Source organism: Piliocolobus tephrosceles, chromosome 11 (genome assembly GCF_002776525.5).
Source record: "Piliocolobus tephrosceles isolate RC106 chromosome 11, ASM277652v3, whole genome shotgun sequence".
Taxonomy (NCBI): domain Eukaryota; kingdom Metazoa; phylum Chordata; class Mammalia; order Primates; family Cercopithecidae; genus Piliocolobus; species Piliocolobus tephrosceles.
In genome coordinates this window covers 97063577-97083896 of record NC_045444.1, presented here as the reverse complement: position 1 = coordinate 97083896, position 20320 = coordinate 97063577, and the positions used below count along the sequence as shown (strand labels likewise).

At 35.7% G+C, this 20320-nt stretch overlaps 1 protein-coding gene across 3 annotated transcripts in view; it reads right to left on the bottom strand.

Moving 5' to 3' along the window:
• Positions 1-18962: 18962 nt before the first annotated feature.
• The window catches only part of CPS1 (carbamoyl-phosphate synthase 1), a 191680-nt gene continuing 190322 nt past the window's right edge, over positions 18963-20320 (bottom strand). For all 3 annotated transcript variants that reach the window (XM_031936522.1, XM_023220178.2, XM_031936521.1), the window contains one exon: positions 18963-20189. In XM_031936522.1, the coding sequence (XP_031792382.1) occupies positions 20091-20189 (99 nt within the window). In that variant the 3' untranslated portion in view covers positions 18963-20090. The remainder of the gene's footprint in view (positions 20190-20320) is intronic.

Genomic DNA, 20320 nt, shown 5'->3' with positions numbered 1-20320 from the left:
TGCTCTCTCAGCTGAGAGGGCCAAGAAACAATGACACCCCATTAGTTATGATTACATAGCACTTAGATGTTGGTTTCTAATACTACTGTCCACAAAAAGTAATCAGGGCCCCTTGGAGAAATGGCTGATTCTAGGATTTTGTCAAGAAATATACCAGCTGAACAGGGAGCATCTTCTAATCTTGTAGAGTCAGAAAGTAAGAAGTGCTTAGAAAAGGAAAAATCACAACAATAGGAATAGTTCAAAGAGAAAGGAATCAAATGAGAGAGTGCCCGATGGTCAATGCTGGAGTGATTTGAGCAAAAAAAGAAAGTTGTATTGAATTAAAAACCATTGTAAAAAACAGATATCCACGAGCCCATACTGATGTAAATAAATGACAAATAAATTTTGGAGAAGAGGTACATCTTCAGTGCAAACCCTCTGCACTCAAAGGGAATGGAATTTAACTCCAAGCTCAAGTGCAGGCTGCACATCCTGGTTTTCTTCCAAGGAAGATAGCACAGAATAGGGAAAATAAGTAATTTTCTAAGGGAGATGTGATGAAAATGACACTTCACCTTTGTGGTCTTCCTCCCCATAACACATAATCTCATCTAATTATGAAGACAATTTCATAGAAATACAAAATCATATTAAAATTAAAACAGAATCTAAACAGAATGATTATGAGTTAAATAATTTTCAAAAGTCATCTTCTCAACAAAAAGCACTAATCCTAGAAGACTTCAAAGGGATTGATATCATGGCTTTAATTTTTAAAGTCCTAATATATCACAGGTATGAAACCAGATTAAAATAAACCAAAAAAAGAGCAAAACAGACTGATTTTTCATTTATGAATATGGACATGCATATTCTAAATACAATAAGAGAAACTGATGGATATTTTCTTAACATGATTATGCTTTATGGAAACATGCCTAGAAGTATCTGCTTAAGATTAGAAACACAACAAATATATCACCTGTCACTAATATTAATATTTATAATTCTTCCAGAAGAATCAGCTGAAAGTTGAGTGAAAAGTAGAGGAAGTAAAAATTTCTACAAAAAAAAAAAAAAGAAAAATCACTATTTGCAGATTAAATCTTAGAGAACCCAAGAGAAACCATTGAAAATAATAACAAACACTAAAAGACTTCAGTAAAATTGCTGGGTACAAAATCAATATACAAAAATAATAGCCTCAATATATACAAATAAAAACCTGTTAGAGGATATAATGGAAGAAAATATGTCATTTATAGACATAATTTTGAAAAATAACATGACTAGGAATAAGCCTGGGAAATGTATATATTTATGTAGAAAACATTAAAGTGTTACTGAAAAACCCAAGTAAGACTAGAATAAATGGAAAAGCAATCTCTGTTCTTGAATGTCAATGCTCCATAAATTAATGTATAAATTTAAAGTGACCCCAATAAACTAAAAACAAGCAGTATAGTGGAGAAAGTATAGTCTTTTCAATGAAAAAGACTGGGAAAGCAATAAATCTTACGTTTTACTTCACACCATATGCAAAAATAACCTCTAGATGGATTGCAAATGTAAATGTGAAAGAGAAAACTGTAATCAAATTAAAAACATAGATGAGCACATCATGATATTTGAATAGGTACAAAAAATTTCTGAAATTATGTACAATTCATGCTAACCAAAAAGTAAAACGTTGTTAAATAATTCAACCTTAAGATTGATCTGTCAGAATACACCAATGAAATTCAGAAAAAGGCAAACTATAGAAAGGAAAAAATGGGCAATATATGCACAAACACACACATTCAACTATAATCAAAAAAGGGTTCAAATCCAGAATATATAAAACACGTCTATAAACCAGTAAGAAAAAAAGATAACCCAACAGATAACAGGCAAAAGATTTGAGCAACCTTTTGCCTCAATATATATGTCAATAAACATGAAAAGCTATGCAGCTTCAATTAGTCATCATAGAAATGCAAATTTAAATTACCTTACAAATCACTATGCCTCCTCCACAACAGCTAAAATACCATACCAAAAAAAAAAACAACAACAAAAAAAAACAACGTAGGTGAGGGTGTGGAGCAAATGAAACTCATGTACTACTAGTGAGAGTGTATGTTGAGTTAAAACAACCTTGAAAAACTGTTTGGCATCATTTACTAAAGCTTACCACATGGACACTCTCTGACTCAGCAAGTCTCCTACCAGATAAATGGCCAACATAAATAAACACATATTTTCACCAAAAGCCATGTACACTGATGTTCATAGCAGCCCTATTCAGAAAAGCCAAAAACCAGCAACTACCCAAATGTCCATCAATAGAATAGATAAATAAAGGATGTTATATTCATACAAGATACTATGATTCAACAATCAGAATGAACAATCTATGCCACATAGAAAAACACAGATCAAATTTATAAACTTATTTTTGGGCCAAAAAAGCCAGACACGAAAGAGTATATGGTATTTGATACTGTTTATATAATCAAAGCAGGCACAACTAATTTATGGTGTTAGAAAGAGAATAATGGTTACCTTTGTGAGGAGGTAGAGATGAAAAGGGGCTTCTAGGGAACTGGTTCTATTCTGTTCTTTGATCTGGGTGGTAATTACATGGTTGTGTTCACTATACAAAAATATCAAGCTGTGTATTTATGATATGTGCACTTTTCTGTATAGAATTATTTCGAAAACAAAGTTTACTAAAGCAAATTTTTGGAACAATATAAGCTAAACTTCATATAGAAAAATTAATAGCATGAATTAAGTGGGAGCTTATGAAAGTTGAGTAATAATGACAAGGCATATTTTAAAATTTTAACAAATCATATTTTAAAATTATGATAGTTAAAATCATAGAATAAACTGGTCATTGTCTATTATCTTCTCTAGAACCATCATCTGCCTTTCTCTACCCTGATTTGAGCCCCTGGGGGACTGAACCTCTGTGGATTTATCATCAGACATGCTAATGATTGGATTCTACAATGGCAGGCAGTAGCAGGAGATTTAGAGGGAAAGGAAGAGAAAGAAGTCAGGTTATGTATTTTCTTGGCTCATGCTCCTTTTATGCTGGGGCTGTAATTGTGAAAGTGGTTGGAATCTTCTATGGCCACAGCCCCTTTTGGTCCAGTCTTTTCAATGGTTGCAGGCCTTCCTGGGTTATGGCAATAGTGATTCCTCTTGTGGTTCTCCAGAGATGCAGATGTTAAGGTCTTCCTATCGTTGCTACTCCCTGCTACTCAACATCCTTGTTAATTCCCTTAACTTTGCCCACTTCTGTGTACATAGTATGTTTCATTCTCTTCAAATAACCCTTTAAATGTACCACCGATCTGCTATAAGAGCCCTGACTAACATATACTAGAAACATTGCTCTTATAAATAGACAAATAGATTATTGGCGCAGATAAAGATGCTCAGAAACATACAGGAATGTAGCATATGGTAAATGTGACAAGCATAAAAATAGAGGAAATTAGAATTATTCACTAAATAGTGTCAGGGTATCTAGATAAACTTCCAAATTTAAAAAGAGAACTAATAATGGCTGCCTCTCTCTCTCCTAAATTGCCAAGTGCATCAAATATATTTTTAAAAATGTTTTTCCATAAGTAGTAATCTCAGACAGACAAAATCTGAACTGTACGTAAAACCCTTATTATATGAATTTGACAACTTAAAAGTAGTTGTTCTTTCTAGTCAGCGTAATAAATAAAATAAAAACCTACCATAGATGAAGTCAAGTGGAGAAACAACAAAAATCAAAATGGAAAAAAATGATTGAGATATAGATAATGAACAAACACTCAATTTCCTCTATATATTAAAGCTTCTGCAAGTTAATTTTTCAAAGTACATGAAACTGTATATCAAGAAGGAAAATGGCATGTAAACATTCCCTTGAGAGATGAGGCCTCTTTCCGCACCTTAAGCAGAGTTTGGCTGTGTGGCTGGTTTGCCCAATGGGATTCTAGCAAACATAATGCATGCAAAGGCTCAACATGTGCTTACTCATCAGGGCTTCCATTTTTCTTGCTTTTGGAAACCAGCCACCATGTGGACACAACACAGGCTAGCCTATAAACTGCTAAGAACTTAGAACTCTGTCACTTCCTTTAATCTAGCAACCTCCAGACATGGGAATGAGTACATCTAGGACTAATCAGCCACCAGCTGACAGCAGCCACATGGAGGAATGCTCAAAAGACCATCGAAACTGCCCAGTTGAGCCCATCCTGACTGCCAGTCTACAGAATGTGAGTTAATAAAAGATTGTTGTTTTTTGCCAATAATTGGGGAGGTGGCTTGTTACACCACAAAGGCTAATTGATTACAAATAGAGAACTGTTAGAAAGGGAAATTTTCAATAGCTATCAAAAATAAAAATGTACATTCACTTTGATCCAGTAATATCATTTATGGGAAATTATTTTCTATATGTGGGTGGGATATACCCATCTGTGTACAAATAGTTATTTCTACATTGTTTATAATAGCAAAATATTAAAAATGACCTATAAGTTCATCACTATAGGAATAATTAAATATGATCTATTTGACTTGTTTATACAGTGATATTTTATGAAATAACTTAAAAGAATGGGGCAACTCTCAGTGCAATGATGTGGGAAAATCTCTGAAATATATTCTTAAGTGAAAAAAGTAATGAGTGGGACAGTATGCTGTAATTAGAGTTTAAAAGGTATATTGTGGTATGTGTGTACTTTTGAATATTTTCATAAAAGTAGCTGCTCTGGAGAAGAGAAATGACTACCTGGGGGGCAGTTGTGAAAGGATGAGATTTGTTTTCATTGTATACTCTGTTTACATTTTGAATTTTCAACCATGCGCAGAAATTACTTTAAAAAGTTTTAAATTCATTATCTTTTAAAACAATTCAATATTTTCCCATTGCTCTTGGGATATGATCTAAAATTCTGTTATGACCCTGCCTGATCTGTCCTCCAACAAATTCTCCAGCCTCCTTGTAAGTTCCTTTTTACTTCCTGTATGTCAATCACACTGGCCTTTATTAATACCTTTGTACGGGCCTTGCTTCTACCTGCCTCACGACTTTTACCAATGACTCTTGACTTCGTTTTCTTTCTTCTTCTTCCCCTTATAAACTCCATCATTCACCCCTTATCGTTTCCTGATTAACTCTATTTTGGGCATCAACATTAATATTACTTTCTCATGAAAGTCTTTTTGGATTCCTCAGATCAGCCTAACCCCTCCATATGTATTTTTTAGCATACTTATATTGTTACATTCTAGTCATTTTCTAACAACGAATTATAAAACTTATTTAGTATATGTTGTCCCTGGTGGACAGTTAAAAAAAAAATCATTTTTATCATTGAATCCTCAATCATAATGTTTGAAAAAGGTAGGCACTCAATAAGAACTTATTGAGGTAATAAATTAATAATGGCACACACCCTTATAGGCCAGTCACTAATAAGCTTGCCCTTGAGCAATTTATATAATTCACATAAGTCTTAATTTTCCCATTTCTAAAAGATTTTTGAGAGAACTCTCCAAAGTACCTCTTCTCTCTGCTTCAAAATTTTATCAATCTAAAAAGTACTGTAAGATGGTGTGTTGCTTCCTCAAATCAGGCTGAGATGAGTGGCTGAATCTAGACCAGGAATACGTTGTATTATTGACTCTCTCAGAAATGCGGCTGCCTCTTCACAAAATAAACATAAAAGCCAGACCTGGACCATTTTAGACTATGTCTTTGGGCCTATGTAGTTAATATTTTTCATCTTCTCAACTGGTTTGGTGAGGTTGTCCAGTAGCTCAAATTCTCTCATCTGTTGAAAAACCTTAGCTAGACTAGAATAATTATCAAATTCTTACTCCCAAGGCAGCCCACTACCTAGAAGTCCCAAGAACCCAGGTTAGAGAAAGCAGAGTTTCTATTGGCTGACTTGACTGATGAGAAAATTCCTTGTCTTTACCCCAAGCAAAAGACCCAAAGGGAGGGGAAGAATGGCTGTATAAGCTAATCATGTATTTCACTGTCATCAACTAAGAGTGGCCTCAGTGGATAACTGATCCTGTCACCTAATTACTGTCAGAAAGTATGGCTTAATGACACCCACTCTAAAGCTTTAACAATCATTTTGGCAGACCTCCAAAGATTAATTGGCTTATAGTTAACAACTTTATATCACAGGTCAATTCATTTAGTTACCTAGGGGTATATTTTTATAACCACTTTATCTTGGAGATGTACCAGGAAAATGTCTTTGATTAATATTAGGCATTCTGGTGTTACCTTATTGATACGTTTATGGCTACCATGAATGATTTGAAACACCCGCTTTGACTGTTTTGTTTTTTTCAGAAGAAAATTATTATGACCATATTGTGTAAGTTTTATGCCAAATTCTACTTTGGCACACGATTTTGGGAACTTGAGTGTCCTTTTATTAATCTGTTGGAATAGACCTGACACTTAAAAATGCTCTGGAATCATATGGCTTGTCAAACACTGTACTCAAATTCAGATGGCAATTAGAGGTGAGGAACCTGACATTCACTGATTTTCTTACTTTCAGGTTCCTGCCAGAAAAGATATTTTCAAATTATCTAATGTTCAATTTTTAAAAGTATTTGACAAGTGGTGGAACTCAAAGAGGATTTCAGTTATCCATTTTCCCAGATATTCTAAATTGTTTGACCTGTTTCCCATTGCCCTTAGAATAAAATCAACATGTTTCACCATCGGTTACTATGACTTCTTGTAATCGCATCTCAACTTCTCTTCATCTCACTCACTATGCTCTGGCCACACCAGCTTCCCTGTTATTTTTCCAGCTCACCAATATTGTTTCCTCTTCTGAGATCTCACAATTGCTGTTCTCTATACTTGCAATATCTTTCCTTCTAACCTTGTCATGACTGGTTTCTTGTCATTTAAATGTCCTCAAGTATCATCTTTCAGAGAAGTCTTTCTTATCTTCCTAGTTACTCCCCATTACATAATCCTGTTGTATCATCTTCATAATACTTATCATCATTTGAACCCAGTTTAATGATTCACCTATTCTCCCAACAGTATGTCATCTCCGACACCTTATCTGTCTTGTTCACCACTTTATCTTCAGTGCTCAGAACAGTGTCCAGCAAATTGCAAGTTATCAATAAATCTTTTAAATATTTCTTAGTTGAATGAATGAATAAACAAAGCTGTGTTATGAAAGGAGCAACCTACACTGAGGAACACACAGCCATGAAATCTAGCTTTTATATTATATAAACAGCTTTGAGATTTAATACATTATATCCTTCAGTGTTCCTCTTCACGATTTATAAAAGATATTTATCTTGGGTATTTATATACAGGACTAACTAGCAACTCAAGTGCTAGCTAAGATAGTATTTCTCTTACACCCAATCTTGTTTCTATTCCTGGCTGCCAAGAAACTCAGGGCTAAATCTGAGACCCATCTCCAAAAATCAGACAGAAACTTATAGTGCATATTGGGAACCCTGAGCTCACCCCTGGAGTTATTGCATAGTGTTACATTTATCTGTCTCTTTATTTTTTATCACAAGGTACTGTGTACATTTCTGTAAGTTGTCTCAAACCCTATTTAGAATGAGATGAGCTGAAAAAAATAAAACACATAAATTATGCATGTCCATTTAATACCTGTGGGCAACTCCGGACCCCCTCTCTGCAAATCCTTCAAGTGCCTATCCCTCTCGGAACTAAGATGGCCTTTCAAGTTCATTGGTTACAACTCAATATTTGATTAAATGCTGTTTTTTAGTATGTTTTTGTCATTTCATAACTTAGAGGCCATAAGATGTTTAAGTTCTTGTGTATTTATATGTTCTCCATAGCACCTAGACTAGTACCTGCCACATAACAGGTGTTCAACAGACATTTGTTAGATGAATGAATGTGCAAATGGCTTAATATGCTGTGTGACTCAATGAAGGGATAAAACTACTTTTAAAACCTCTAGGGAAAAACAAAATAAGTTCAATCACTGAAACATTTTGGAATTATACCTGTCAAAGCAATGGAAAAATGGGGAAATTTTGTTTAACAGGTTTCTTACAAGAACAAAGAATTGACGATGTTTAACTATATAAATATTAACAGTCTAAGCCATGTTTTCAGGATGCAAAATTTTGCTAGGCACAGATTCATCAACTATGCCATGCCTTTGTATTGATTCTAAAGTGGTTTTTAGATGAAATGTAAAAGCCATTTGCTGAGTGTGAGATTTTGCAGGCTTGGGATTGTCAATAAATATGTTTTTGCTATAATTAATAATGATATGTTCTTGCACCTGTGGAGAAGATGAAGCATCATTCTAATTTCATGTTCAGCAATAAACATGAGCAACTGTCTGCACGATTCCTCTTTTGATTCCAGCTGCCAACAGCTTGGAATAGTTTGAGTCCAGCTAACTCTACATTCCCTCATTAACTGGTGTCCCCATTTATTTTTCTGCCTAAATGGGTAGAGAAGTCATTTTGTTTAGCTCATTCGGATCTATTGAGAAAGATACCAGCAAATCAACACCTGTCACTTTTCAGTAAATCCTAAGAGGAACTGGGCTTTGTGGCAGATTTGCCTTGGCAGGAAACAAAATACTCTAGGATTGCAGTAAATGACTGAATTCTATGAAACTGTTATCTCCTCCCCTAAAGTGGGGAATGAGCATCAGTCTATTATGGGCATAATTAATCCAAATCACTTATAAGACAATAAAATTTAATTATGGGTTCTTAGAAACTAATAACCCACCAATTATTGTTAATAGGCTTTTTCTTAATTGTAGCTAGTGAGTCAAATTTGTTGAGGCTATTTTTCCAACAGTTAATTTTTTTAAAATAAAATCACTATATTTTTAGCTAAGTAGCTATGGTGTAACATTGCCTTGTAGTGGTAGACAAAATACTCCACTGACCTCAGTTTAGTTCTTGTATTTTAGAAAATAATTATTTAAGAACTAAATTCCTGGATGTGTTTTTTTATGTTTGGCATTTATTGTACCTTAGAAACTTTCCATCTTTATTATCTGTTAAGAGAAGCATTTCCAGGCAGCTGGATATCTATCTCTACATTGATTTTCAGGTACCTTTGTGTTCAGGAGTGAAAACATGGAAAATATTTAAAAGTTCATTATTATTTTATCGGATCCTATGGTGGGTCAATTGTTGCATCCCTTGAATGTTTAGTAACAAAGACATTACGGATGTAATGATCCTTTTATCTACAAAGGGTTAAGCTGTCCCCAGCAATCAGTAGTTTATTTTTAAAAAGGAATTTGTAAGAACTAGTATTTATTGAGCTTTTGCTGTGTGGCATGTACTTTTCTATTGCAGTGTTCATGGATCATTTTATTTACCTACTTTACAATTCTATAAACTAGCTACTATTACTTCTGTCACTTCATCAATGAGTAGACTGAAGCACAGGGAGCTGAGATAGCTTGCCCAAAGTTAGGCAGCAAGTCAGCAGTGGAGACAGACTTTAAACTCAAGAAGGCTTGATTTTAACCATTATACTCTACTACTCTTTGTTGGCTAGAGGGTAAAAGGATGTGTATACATACACATGCACTAATTTCTTTAAAACCTATCATGTGCTTACTGTTGCAAAGCATTTTAATTGATACCAAAAAAAAAAAAAAAAATCCCACATGTGTGCATGCTATGCATGGGTGCCTTGTTAGAAAAGTCTGTCCAAAGTAATGGTTAGAGCCAAGCAGACATTATCTATTTCTAGCTATGCTACTGTGTCAAAAATGTGTGCCTATAACTCTTCTAAACCTCATCCAAATCTTTCAGGCAATGATTCTGTTTTGCTTTTGAGTCAGTCAAAATTACTATCATTATAGACCTTGACCTGAATTGACTTTAAAGTATCACCTAGCCTGCAACAACAAAATATTATTTTCTGCTATTGGGAGATAGATATGTCTTCAAATGAAAAAGAAATGCCATCCATACACTGATAAGACTTGTGCTCTGAATAGTGCTTGCAGCTGTCATGGTGACCTGTGCACAGAAAACTTCAGAGTTTTGTAATCAATTAAATTATTTGCAAGTCGTCTAACTGGAGTTAAAAGTATATGATTAAGTATATATGGCTGTAAATTCTTTGCTACTCCTTCCATTGAGAAATAGAGTTTAATTTCCCTCTTTTTGAATATGAGCTGACTTAGGGTTGTGTTTGACCAACAGAGTGCAGAGAAAGTGACATTCTGGAAGCTCTAAGGCTAGGTCATAATAAGACTTCCCACTTCTACTAACGTCCCTCCAAATGCTCACTTTAGGAGGAGCCAACTGGCTTGAGACTTCCACGTTAAAGAGGTCAAATGAAGGCACCCTGGTCAAAGCCTCACCGAGGCCCATGCGTCCAATCATTCTGCCCAAGGCACTATACATGCGAGTGAAGCTGTCTTGGATCTTCAAGACCACCCAAAATACCAGCTGAGTACACCAAATGACATCAGCCAATGTCACAAGAGCAGAGGAATTATACAAGTCTGGTCCAAATTTCGAACCTACATAATTATGAAATATAATAGAAGGGTTATTTTACCTCACTAAGTTTTAGAGTGGCTTGTTATACAGCAATGGTAACCAAAAGAGTATCATATGTGACTCTGCCACAGGAAATCACACGTGACATTGTGATTCTATCATCACAACCCCAAAGCCCTCGGGCTCCAAAGAAGTCACTTCACATTTATAACCAGATTTCACTTTCATATTTGGATCCATCTAAAGAAACATAGGGCTCTGACTCTTCCTTGTAACTAGGCCATCAGTGTTTCCAGTGTGAGATGGTTTAACTCTGTATCCCCACCCAAATATCATGTTGAATTATAATTCCCAGGGTTAGGGGAGGGACCTGGTAGGAGGTGATTGAATTATGGGGTTAGATTTCCCTCGTGCTGTTCTCATGATAGTGAGTGAGATCTCATGAGATCTGATGCTTTAAAAGTGTCTGGCACTTGACCCTTCACTGTCTCCCTCTCCCGCTCTGCCAGGTGAAGAACATGCTAGCTTTCCCTTTGCCCTTCTGCCATGATTGTAAGTTTCCTGAGGCCTGCCCAACCATGCTTCCTGTACAGCCTGCAGAACCATGAGTCAATTAAACCTCTTTTCTTCATAAATTACCCAGTCTCAGGTAGTTCTTTATAGCAACGTGAGAATGCATTCAGGAATGAGTCTGGACAAGCTGGCTACTCTCTGGGAACATTTCTCTATCCTCTGGGTCCACTGAAAGGCCTGTAGCTCCCAACGCTTCTGAGTGTAGCTCACATTTTCATTGACATCTTCAAAAGGATCCAAAATTCAGTTTGTGTGACTGAATGAGTATTCAGACATCATCCATTCCTTCCTGATTTGTCCATCCCTCCTTCCCACTTCTCTCTACTCCTTTGATCTCCCTCCTGCTCTTGTTTACTCTTTCCCCTGCTGCCACAGACTCATTGCTTTTCTACACTTCCTCCCTTCACCTTCTGTGTGACCTCAGGTGGCTGCTTCACCTCTCTAAACCTCAGCTTCACATCTATAAATTAGGGATGCTGTAAGCATTAAAATGAGATTACATAATTAAAGCATTAGCATAGCACATAATAGAGTGAGTGCTGAAAACATGTTCATTATTAATATCACTATTATACTTCAGCACTTTTCCATCAAAATCTGAATTTCCTTGAGCTCATTCAAGTCTACCTCTACCATAATCAGAATGTCTCAGTAAAAGTAACCACACTGCCCAGAAAATCACAGCATGACATGCTGTGAAGAAGAATGTTCAGCCCCATCACACAGAGACACTGTCTACCAAACTGTCACTGAAGCCATTCCAGAAATCCAAATTTGTGCCAACTAAATTATGCTTTATAATTTTATGATTATGCTCAATAAAGCTATATTACTTCTGATAAACACATTAAAGTTATTTAAAATTGGGTCTATTTTAGAATATTAAAACTTGCTATGGTACTGACATATATATTTAATGTTCAACCAAAAGTAATAATTTTTAGTTTTGTATTTCTAGAAGTATTTTAAGTTCAAGAATCTCTAAACATCTTAACATTGAATCAATTTCACTTTTACATTGTTAAGGAGTCAGTGATGACTATTAGGACTTTCTGTTTTAGGGGTCACAGTTTCTCAAAATATAATATTTGGTAAAATATGTACTTATAACCAAAAGCTTTCCAATTTTTAAAACTACGTATACAACTGCCTACTAGATATCTCCATTTGGACATTCCACAGAAATAATAACAATAATAATGGCTAACACTTACCATAGCACTTGCTCTGTACCCAGTACTATTCAAAGTGCCTAATTCACATTTTCTCAATCCAACCCTCATAATAACATTATGGGCAGGTATTATTATTCCCACATGAGAGAGGAAGCTGAGATATGGGAAATTTAAGCAACCTACTTAAGATGATGCAGCTGCTGTCAGAGCCTGGATTCCAACTCAAGAAGACTAGCTCCAATGTCTGGCTTTTAATCACTGACTGGATACCATTTTCATTCTACCTCTCATAGACACCTGAAGTTCACATGTTGGAAACAGAACTTACCATTTTCAGCCTTTTCTCACTCCCAGGTTCTCTGGGGCCAACAAAATCAGGTGACTTCTCACTGTTTTCCCAAGCCAGAAATGTGTAGCTCTGAATCTGAGTACCTCCTCTCACTCATCCAAATACATCACAACAGTTCTTTCTCCCAAAAATATCATTCCTCAAATTGGTTTCTCTTTCCTACTCTAGTCCAGGCAATCTCTCTCTATCCTCTCCTCTCTTTCTCTCTTTCTCTCCCTCTCTCTTTCTCTCCTTCTTTCTTCCTCCTGTATCATGATAATGGCTTCCTAACTAGTCTCTCTGCCTCCAATCCTAGTTTATTTCATTCATTCTTCATTCTGTAGTCAAACTGAATTTTCCCAAAATGCAAAAGTAATTGTCACCTTCTAATTTAAAATGCTTCAACAGCTTCTTCTTACCCTTAGCGAAGTGTTCACACTCCTTAATATGGTTTACAAGGCTCTATGATTTCCCTACCCTCATCATCAAACCTGTATGCACAATGCTCCAGGTATGCTCAGCTTCCTTCAATTCTTCAAACACAGGATGTTTTTCTTGCTTTGGGTCTTCATCCGCATTGTTGTCACTGTATAGAACACATCCACACTTCTTGGCCTGGCAAATTTTTATTTATCCCTTCGGTTTCAGCTTAGATGTTACTTTCTCATGGAAGCCTGCCTTGATCTGCCCCATCATTTATTAACATAGCCCCCTAAACTTCCCTTACAATCTCTAAAAATCCCTTAAAACCAAGCTCCATTGTAATAGGTTTTTTTTTTTTTTTCTCTCTCTGTATTCATCACTAAGCTATAAGCTTTGTAAGTCCAAAAATATTCTATTTTATTAAAGGTACTCAATAAGTATTTGTGAACTTAATGAATGAAGGTTAAGACACAAAGAAGCTTAGAAAAGTGATAGAGATATGCATGAAATGACACACTCCTAAATTGTCTATTTTCTATCAAAATATAGATTTAAGTAAATATACTGTATGAAATATTCCATAAATTGAAATTAAAAGTAAAAGGAACAGTAAGTGGTCATGAGCAAACCATAATGGAGAAAGAATAAGGGAAAATATAAATACATTTTTAGAGATCATAAGTACATATTTAATACTATAGGCATAGAGATATATATATAAGCCTTCATTAAATGACTTGAACAATAACCAAGATTGAAGATAACAGATCTATTTGTAGTATCAAATAGATTAAATACTTGCAACAATTAATGTTTATCAATGTTTCCTACATAAGGGCACATAAACTGTGCTAGTTTCTTGAGTACCTACAGAGCAGGTCTTCTGAGGCTGAAGGCTTAACACAAACTGTGGTTTGAGATCCCTACAGTCAAGAGAGGAGATAAGAACTTGGAACTAAAAGAGAGGACCAAATACATCTCCCTACAGTCATTTTCTAGTATCAAAATTTTGTAGATTCAATAGTTTTCGACATCAACTATATTTAAGTTCTGGGAACACAACAGTCAATAAAATAAATATGTCCTTACCTTCTATAGATTTGAATTATGTACTCATGATTATCTCTTAGCTGTAAGTATCAGGCTGAAGAGATGCTGAAATGATGTGGAATGATTTACAGTGACAATCTTAATGGATCAAAGAAAACCACCATTGATTAAAACCCGCCTCATCACATCAATGTTAGTACAATGAGTACAACAACCAAAGAAGCTTTGCATTTCTTTTATTCTTGAGAATATCAGCCTTCCAGAGGTTAGCATAGGAAAACCCGATAAGGTGAATAAGCCAGGGACCATACCAGGAGGAGTCAGTCGGCCAAGTACCATCCATTTACGTTAAGAAGTCCCTGGGGCTCCACAGATCCACAGATTTCAGCAGAACCAGGGCACCAGAGTTAGTGAGGTACCTCTGAAGCAAGCAGAGCGTTGCTCAGGATTCTAACGCACGTAATGATAGATGTGGCACAAATAATTATTTGCCCTGGAGGCTTCCTCAATGTTGAGAAAGTTAACTCCGTATTGCCTTATCTTATTCCAACCCAATTAATAAAATGTGAGCCTAATTCACATCAAATGCTTAGGCCTCATAGTTATTAAAAATCTCTACAGGGCCAGGCGTGGTGGCTCACGCCTGTAATCCCAGCACTTTAGGAGGCTGAGGCCGACGGATCATGAGGTCAGGAGATAGAGACCATCCTGGATAACATGGTGAAACCCCCTCTCTACTAAAAATACAAAAAATTAGCCGAGCGCAAACTAGCCGGGCGTGGTGGTGGGCGCCTGTAGTCCCAGCTACTCGGGAGACTGAGGCAGGAGAATGGCGTGAACCTGGGAGGCAGAGCTTGCAGTGAGCCGAGATTGCGCCACTGCACCCCAGGCTGGGCGACTGAGCCAGACTCCATCTCAAAAAAAAAAAAACTCTACAAACTCCTACTCACTTTTTAACTACATCAATACTATTTTCCCCCTCCAGCTCCCTATATATTTTAGTTATGAGTGGGAAAGGAAGTATATCGAACCTGGAAAATAATATTGTGTCCTCAGTTTAATTAGAAAACATTTTTTTAAAAGGATCCATATGTAATTGGTCTTGAATGGGGAGTTCAGCGAATTTTACAGTCTGATTATATTATTCCATATACATTTCATTTGCAGTATTCTATGAGGAAATTTCTAAAGAGTTATGGAAAACACTTAGCAAGATACTTTTATGATAAAGTCCTCAAACTCCTGCCATATTTCAACCTTCGAGGCCTTGCATAGGCAGAGAGAAGAAAGATCACTAAAGAGATGACTGATGCCTTTAAATTTCAGACAGGAAAACATAGTTGTTTGGGCCCTGGATATTAGAATGTATCCTTTATTAGTAAAACACATTTTCTAGTGATTTATGTCCTTTAATAACACTTTGATCTTGTTGAATTCTCACTCCTTTCTAAATGTTGATCATATTTTGTCTGTCCTCACTATGGCTGCCCGACAATACTGAGCATTGTGTGCGAAATTATCATTTGGGGACACACACACATCTTTCCTACTTTTTTTGTGAGGCTGCTGGTGTTGCTTCTTCTGAACAAAAGCTCCTCACTGTGGTGTGTGTGATTCTAACAGGGAACACCTTAGCAAAATAATTAGGTAGGCTGGTCGTTTCAGGAGAAAGTAGACCTTTAGTCCTACTGGAAAACCCTATTTTGTTTGTTTGTTTTGGTCAACAATCAATGGTTTTCTTTGTGGGTGTAAGTCCTTTATAAAATGAAAGTTGTAAAGACTCAAAAATGATCTTTAAGCAACAAGAAGCATACACAAATGGTGCTAATTTTGACTTGCTGAGTCTTTTTTTCCATAGCTGCATTGATCTCAACAGCTGTAGGTACTTAAATTCTCTTTCTGGAACCCTTGCACCCTACATTATGCACAAGAAAAGAAGTAGGAATGATTATTACCAATTTTTCCCAGAGCCCAGGGAGCCACTCAAGGAGGAAAGACATTCTTCCTACTACCACATTACCTTCACACTCGCCAATTGTAACAGCTTCTCATGAAATAGCACGGTAATATTAATTAGGAAAAATGGAATTTTTATATATAAGAACAAAGAGAAAGAACTAAACTTGAGCTAGTTTTTTTTTAAGTTAAGGGTGTCTCAAATGATATGTAATGAAAGGTCTTTGCGGATTTGATTGGGTGTATGTGAGCATTTATGGCACCTGTGCCCACAGGCGACTACACCAACCGCCAAATGGCAACACTGGCGTGTAATTACAGAGCACTTAACTGCATTCAGCCATGGTTTGTTTCTCTGATAATTTCCACGTTCATTGTTCAAGAGGCTGTGGCCATTGTGGAAGCTGAGGTTCAAGTACCTGCAGCTGTTGAGATAAATGACTGTTATAGTTGTTTTTAAAAGTTTCCAGCAGGAATTCTGTTTAAGAGGAAAGTTTGACAGAAGTAAAGTTAAAGTATTATACTTACCTTTCCAAAGCTATAAAATCCTAAATCTATAAATGGATCATTCTTTATTCCTCTTAATTTCAAAAGCTGGCTGAGCTCCTTTTCTCCCTCTTCAATAGAACCCATCCTTCTTGCATGCTATTAAATTCTCAGTATGGAAAATGTTACTTAGATTTGCTATTCAGCTCTACAGACATAGACCCTGTGTTGTCTGAACTTGTGATATATAATAGATTTGGATATTTAAAAATATGTTAACATGTTTATATGAAATAATATGTTCCAAAAGGACAAAGCCTTGCCAAATCTGAACACAAATGTTTCCAATTTTCTGCATTTCTCTCCTCCAACCAAAGATCTTAAATGTGTTATTTATCTGTAGTTAAGTCTTTTTAAAGTTTGGAATGTTGGAAAACAGAAAGGCAACCAAAACAAAAATTAATGTAATTCCATTTTTAGCGCCATGAGGTCTATCCTCTCTTCTGGTTTTCCAAAGGCCTTTTGTCAACCAAAAACATAGAGTTTATATAGACACAATGTTATATTAATTAGTATTAATCTTCAAATTTTACCATATCTTACAAATATCCAACTCACATTAATATAAAAATTAGGACCCTTTATTAAATTCTCACAACACAATAATTAACTCATTGAGTTTTTGATAGTTTCAGCAAACAATTGTTTATTTAAGACATTGAGTTAGATATCTAAATTGGTCACTAACAGCCTGCTCATTTTTAGTCAACATGTAATTTTTATCTTCCTCTGTGAATATATATGTGTGTGCAAGTGTGTTTAGATAGAGAAATAGATGATTGATAGAGTAGAATAAAGCAAATGAAGTAAAATATTACTAACATGTAAATCTGGAGATTTCTTTTTTACTTTTAAAATTTAAATCCAAAATTATTTTCAAATAAAAAGTTTTAAAAATTCTACCTAGTTTAAACATCCATCATTAAGAGTCCAGTCTCAGCTAAAGCTACTAGCTCTTTCCCTGTACACATACCCTGAGCTCCAGTCATAACAACGTCCTTGTCATTTTCTTAAATGTCCTTACCTTCTAGTCTTCCTTGGGAACAACAAGACATTATTCAACACAATACATGAATTCATCTCCTTAAAATGCCCTTCCCTGATCTCTGCAGGCAAATTTAGTATTTTCTTCACTGTGAGGAATGATTTCTTTTTACATGTCTACCTTCACCAGAATATGATACAAAAAAGTGAGACTGCATTTCGTGTGACCTTGAGCATGTTACTTAACTTCGGTATGCCTATGTTTTCTTATTTATAATATGGAGATAACAGCACCTACTCATAGGGATATTTTGTGGATTAACTAGGTTAACTCATATAAAGTACTTACAAATGCCTGAAAAATAGTATGGACTCCATAATGTTAATTATTATGGCGATGGTGGTTGTGGTGCTGGTGATATGTAACAGAAACATGCTAGAATAACAGGAGTAGGAGAGACTGTGATATATTCTACATGAAACATGGAAGAAACTCATTAAATATTTTCAGGTGAATGAATCAAAGTGATCAGGGATTACACAATTATAAGATTACAGGGGACCAGCCTGCCCAACATGGCAAAACCCCATCTCTATTAAAAATACAAAATATTAGCCAGGCATGTTGGCGGGTGCCTGTAATCTCAGCTACTCAGGAGGCTGAGGCAGGAGAATCACTTGAACCCAGGAGGTGGAAGTTGCAGTGAGCTGAGATCGCGCCACTGCATGCCAGCCTGGGTGCAAGAGGGAAACTCCATCTCAAAAAAAAAAAAAAAAAAAATTACAGGGAAGAAGTAATGAAAGTCTTGACCACAGGAAGCACAAGGAAGAGAGAGAAAGAGAAGATGAATACTTAAAACATTCATATAGAGCTATACAAAGTGGTAATCAATTGACTGTGAGGTAACAAGGAAGAAATAAAAGCTGTTATAGCATAATTATCTTAGGACCTTCACAAAGCCATAGTTTCGGTGGTAAATTGGGGATATGGCATCAATGTGCTCATTGGCACTATTTCCATTAGACAATGTTGGTCAGCCTCTGATGGGGTTAAGTTACTTTTCTGAGTTATGTAAGACATTTGTTTGAAAGTTTACTATATATTTGTGGCAATCTTTAATCAGTATGTGGTTGTACTTATACATAAGAAAGGATCCAGGTCAAAGATGGTTTATAGCCATATAACCACATAATGTTATGATGAGACTTAAAAGTAAGGGGGGGACAAGAAAAATTGAAACATGTAACAGCTGAAACTTATTTTTAATGTTAATTTTCTCATACCCTATATGGGTTTGCATGGAAAAAATAAATAAGCAATGCAATCCTGGCCCAAAACTCTGTTTTATCCTAGAAGTAAACTGATTTTTGTACATTAATGTAAAATAAAAACAGATACAACTGCATTACCTCTTAATAGTATTTTATTTAAAAGTTCACAATGAGAGCACTTGTAATAACAGAAAACATTTAAATGTAACAAAGGCTGCCTTTGGGGAAAGACTTTTTTCTTATATGTAGAAGGAATGGTGTCCTTGCCCTTACAGTAGGTAGAATTCATAGTGCAGTATGGGACCCCATAGTTAACAGAATCCATCATCTTAAGGGAATGAACCTTACTTCCAAGTTATTCCAAAACCGGGGGAGAGTGTGAATGACAGAAATCTGATTATTTCACTTGGGCCAAGTTGAAATCCAATGATAAAAACAACAACAAATCTACATAAACACTGTCTACTGATATAGTCCAGAAAACAAAACTGCAAACCAATATTCCTTAAGGAAATCCATACTCTAAAGCAGGAGAATCGCTTGAACCTGGGAGACAGACATTGCAGCGAGCCGAGATCATGCCACTGTACTCCAGCCTGGAGACAGAGTGAGACTTCCATCTCAAAAAAAAAAAAAAAAAAAAAAGAAAGAAAAGAAAAGAAATCCATACTCTAAACACCTCTGTCACATTTCTCAACTTCAATATCATGGGAAGGGATAATATTCCTGGATTAGCCAAATGGGTGAGAATGAATATCAAAAAAGAAGCAATACACAAACATCATGATGGAAGGTTCATAAGTTAAATCTATATTTCATTTTATCAAGTTTTTAGAGTATTCTGCTCTGTTAAAGTGTCCTGAGTTTGCAGATACTGTTTTAAAAATAGAGTATCTTAAAGTATAGAAAGAATTCAGAAGATAGGACAGCAACTTTTCCTGCCTTGATCACCATTAATCAGCACCATAAAATGTAAAAAGCTACAAATAAGCACATAGGCAAGCCTAGTCCACCAAAAATACGGTATTAGTAAATGGATGAAATCTCATGAAGAGTAAGTAACTTACGAAGGACTGTAAGGTTTTGAAGAAGTGACTGACACTTTAATTGCAAAAGATACAGAATATTAAGGCATAACAAAGTAAACTGAAATAAATTTTAGGTATCAATATTCATCTCTGGGAAACCAAGTTGTGAATCAGTTCTTTTAGATAACACGTGGCTCAGGTTGATTTAATAATGGGGCTGGGATGTCTGCATCTCTATGCTGCTTTTCCAGCACTGTACTGCCTGTAGTGGAAAAGACTCTTGGAGTCCACCTTGCGAGATTTCTGCACAGCTTCAGCAAAAAGTTTGGTTACCTGAAAATATAATGGTAGGAATCAGCAACCTCCACGAGATGAAAGTGAATTTTTAATGAATCAAGACTGAGAAGTCACAAGTGTCTGTCCCTAGTTTTCAAAGGGGTATGGGATAAAAGGCATAAAAGTTT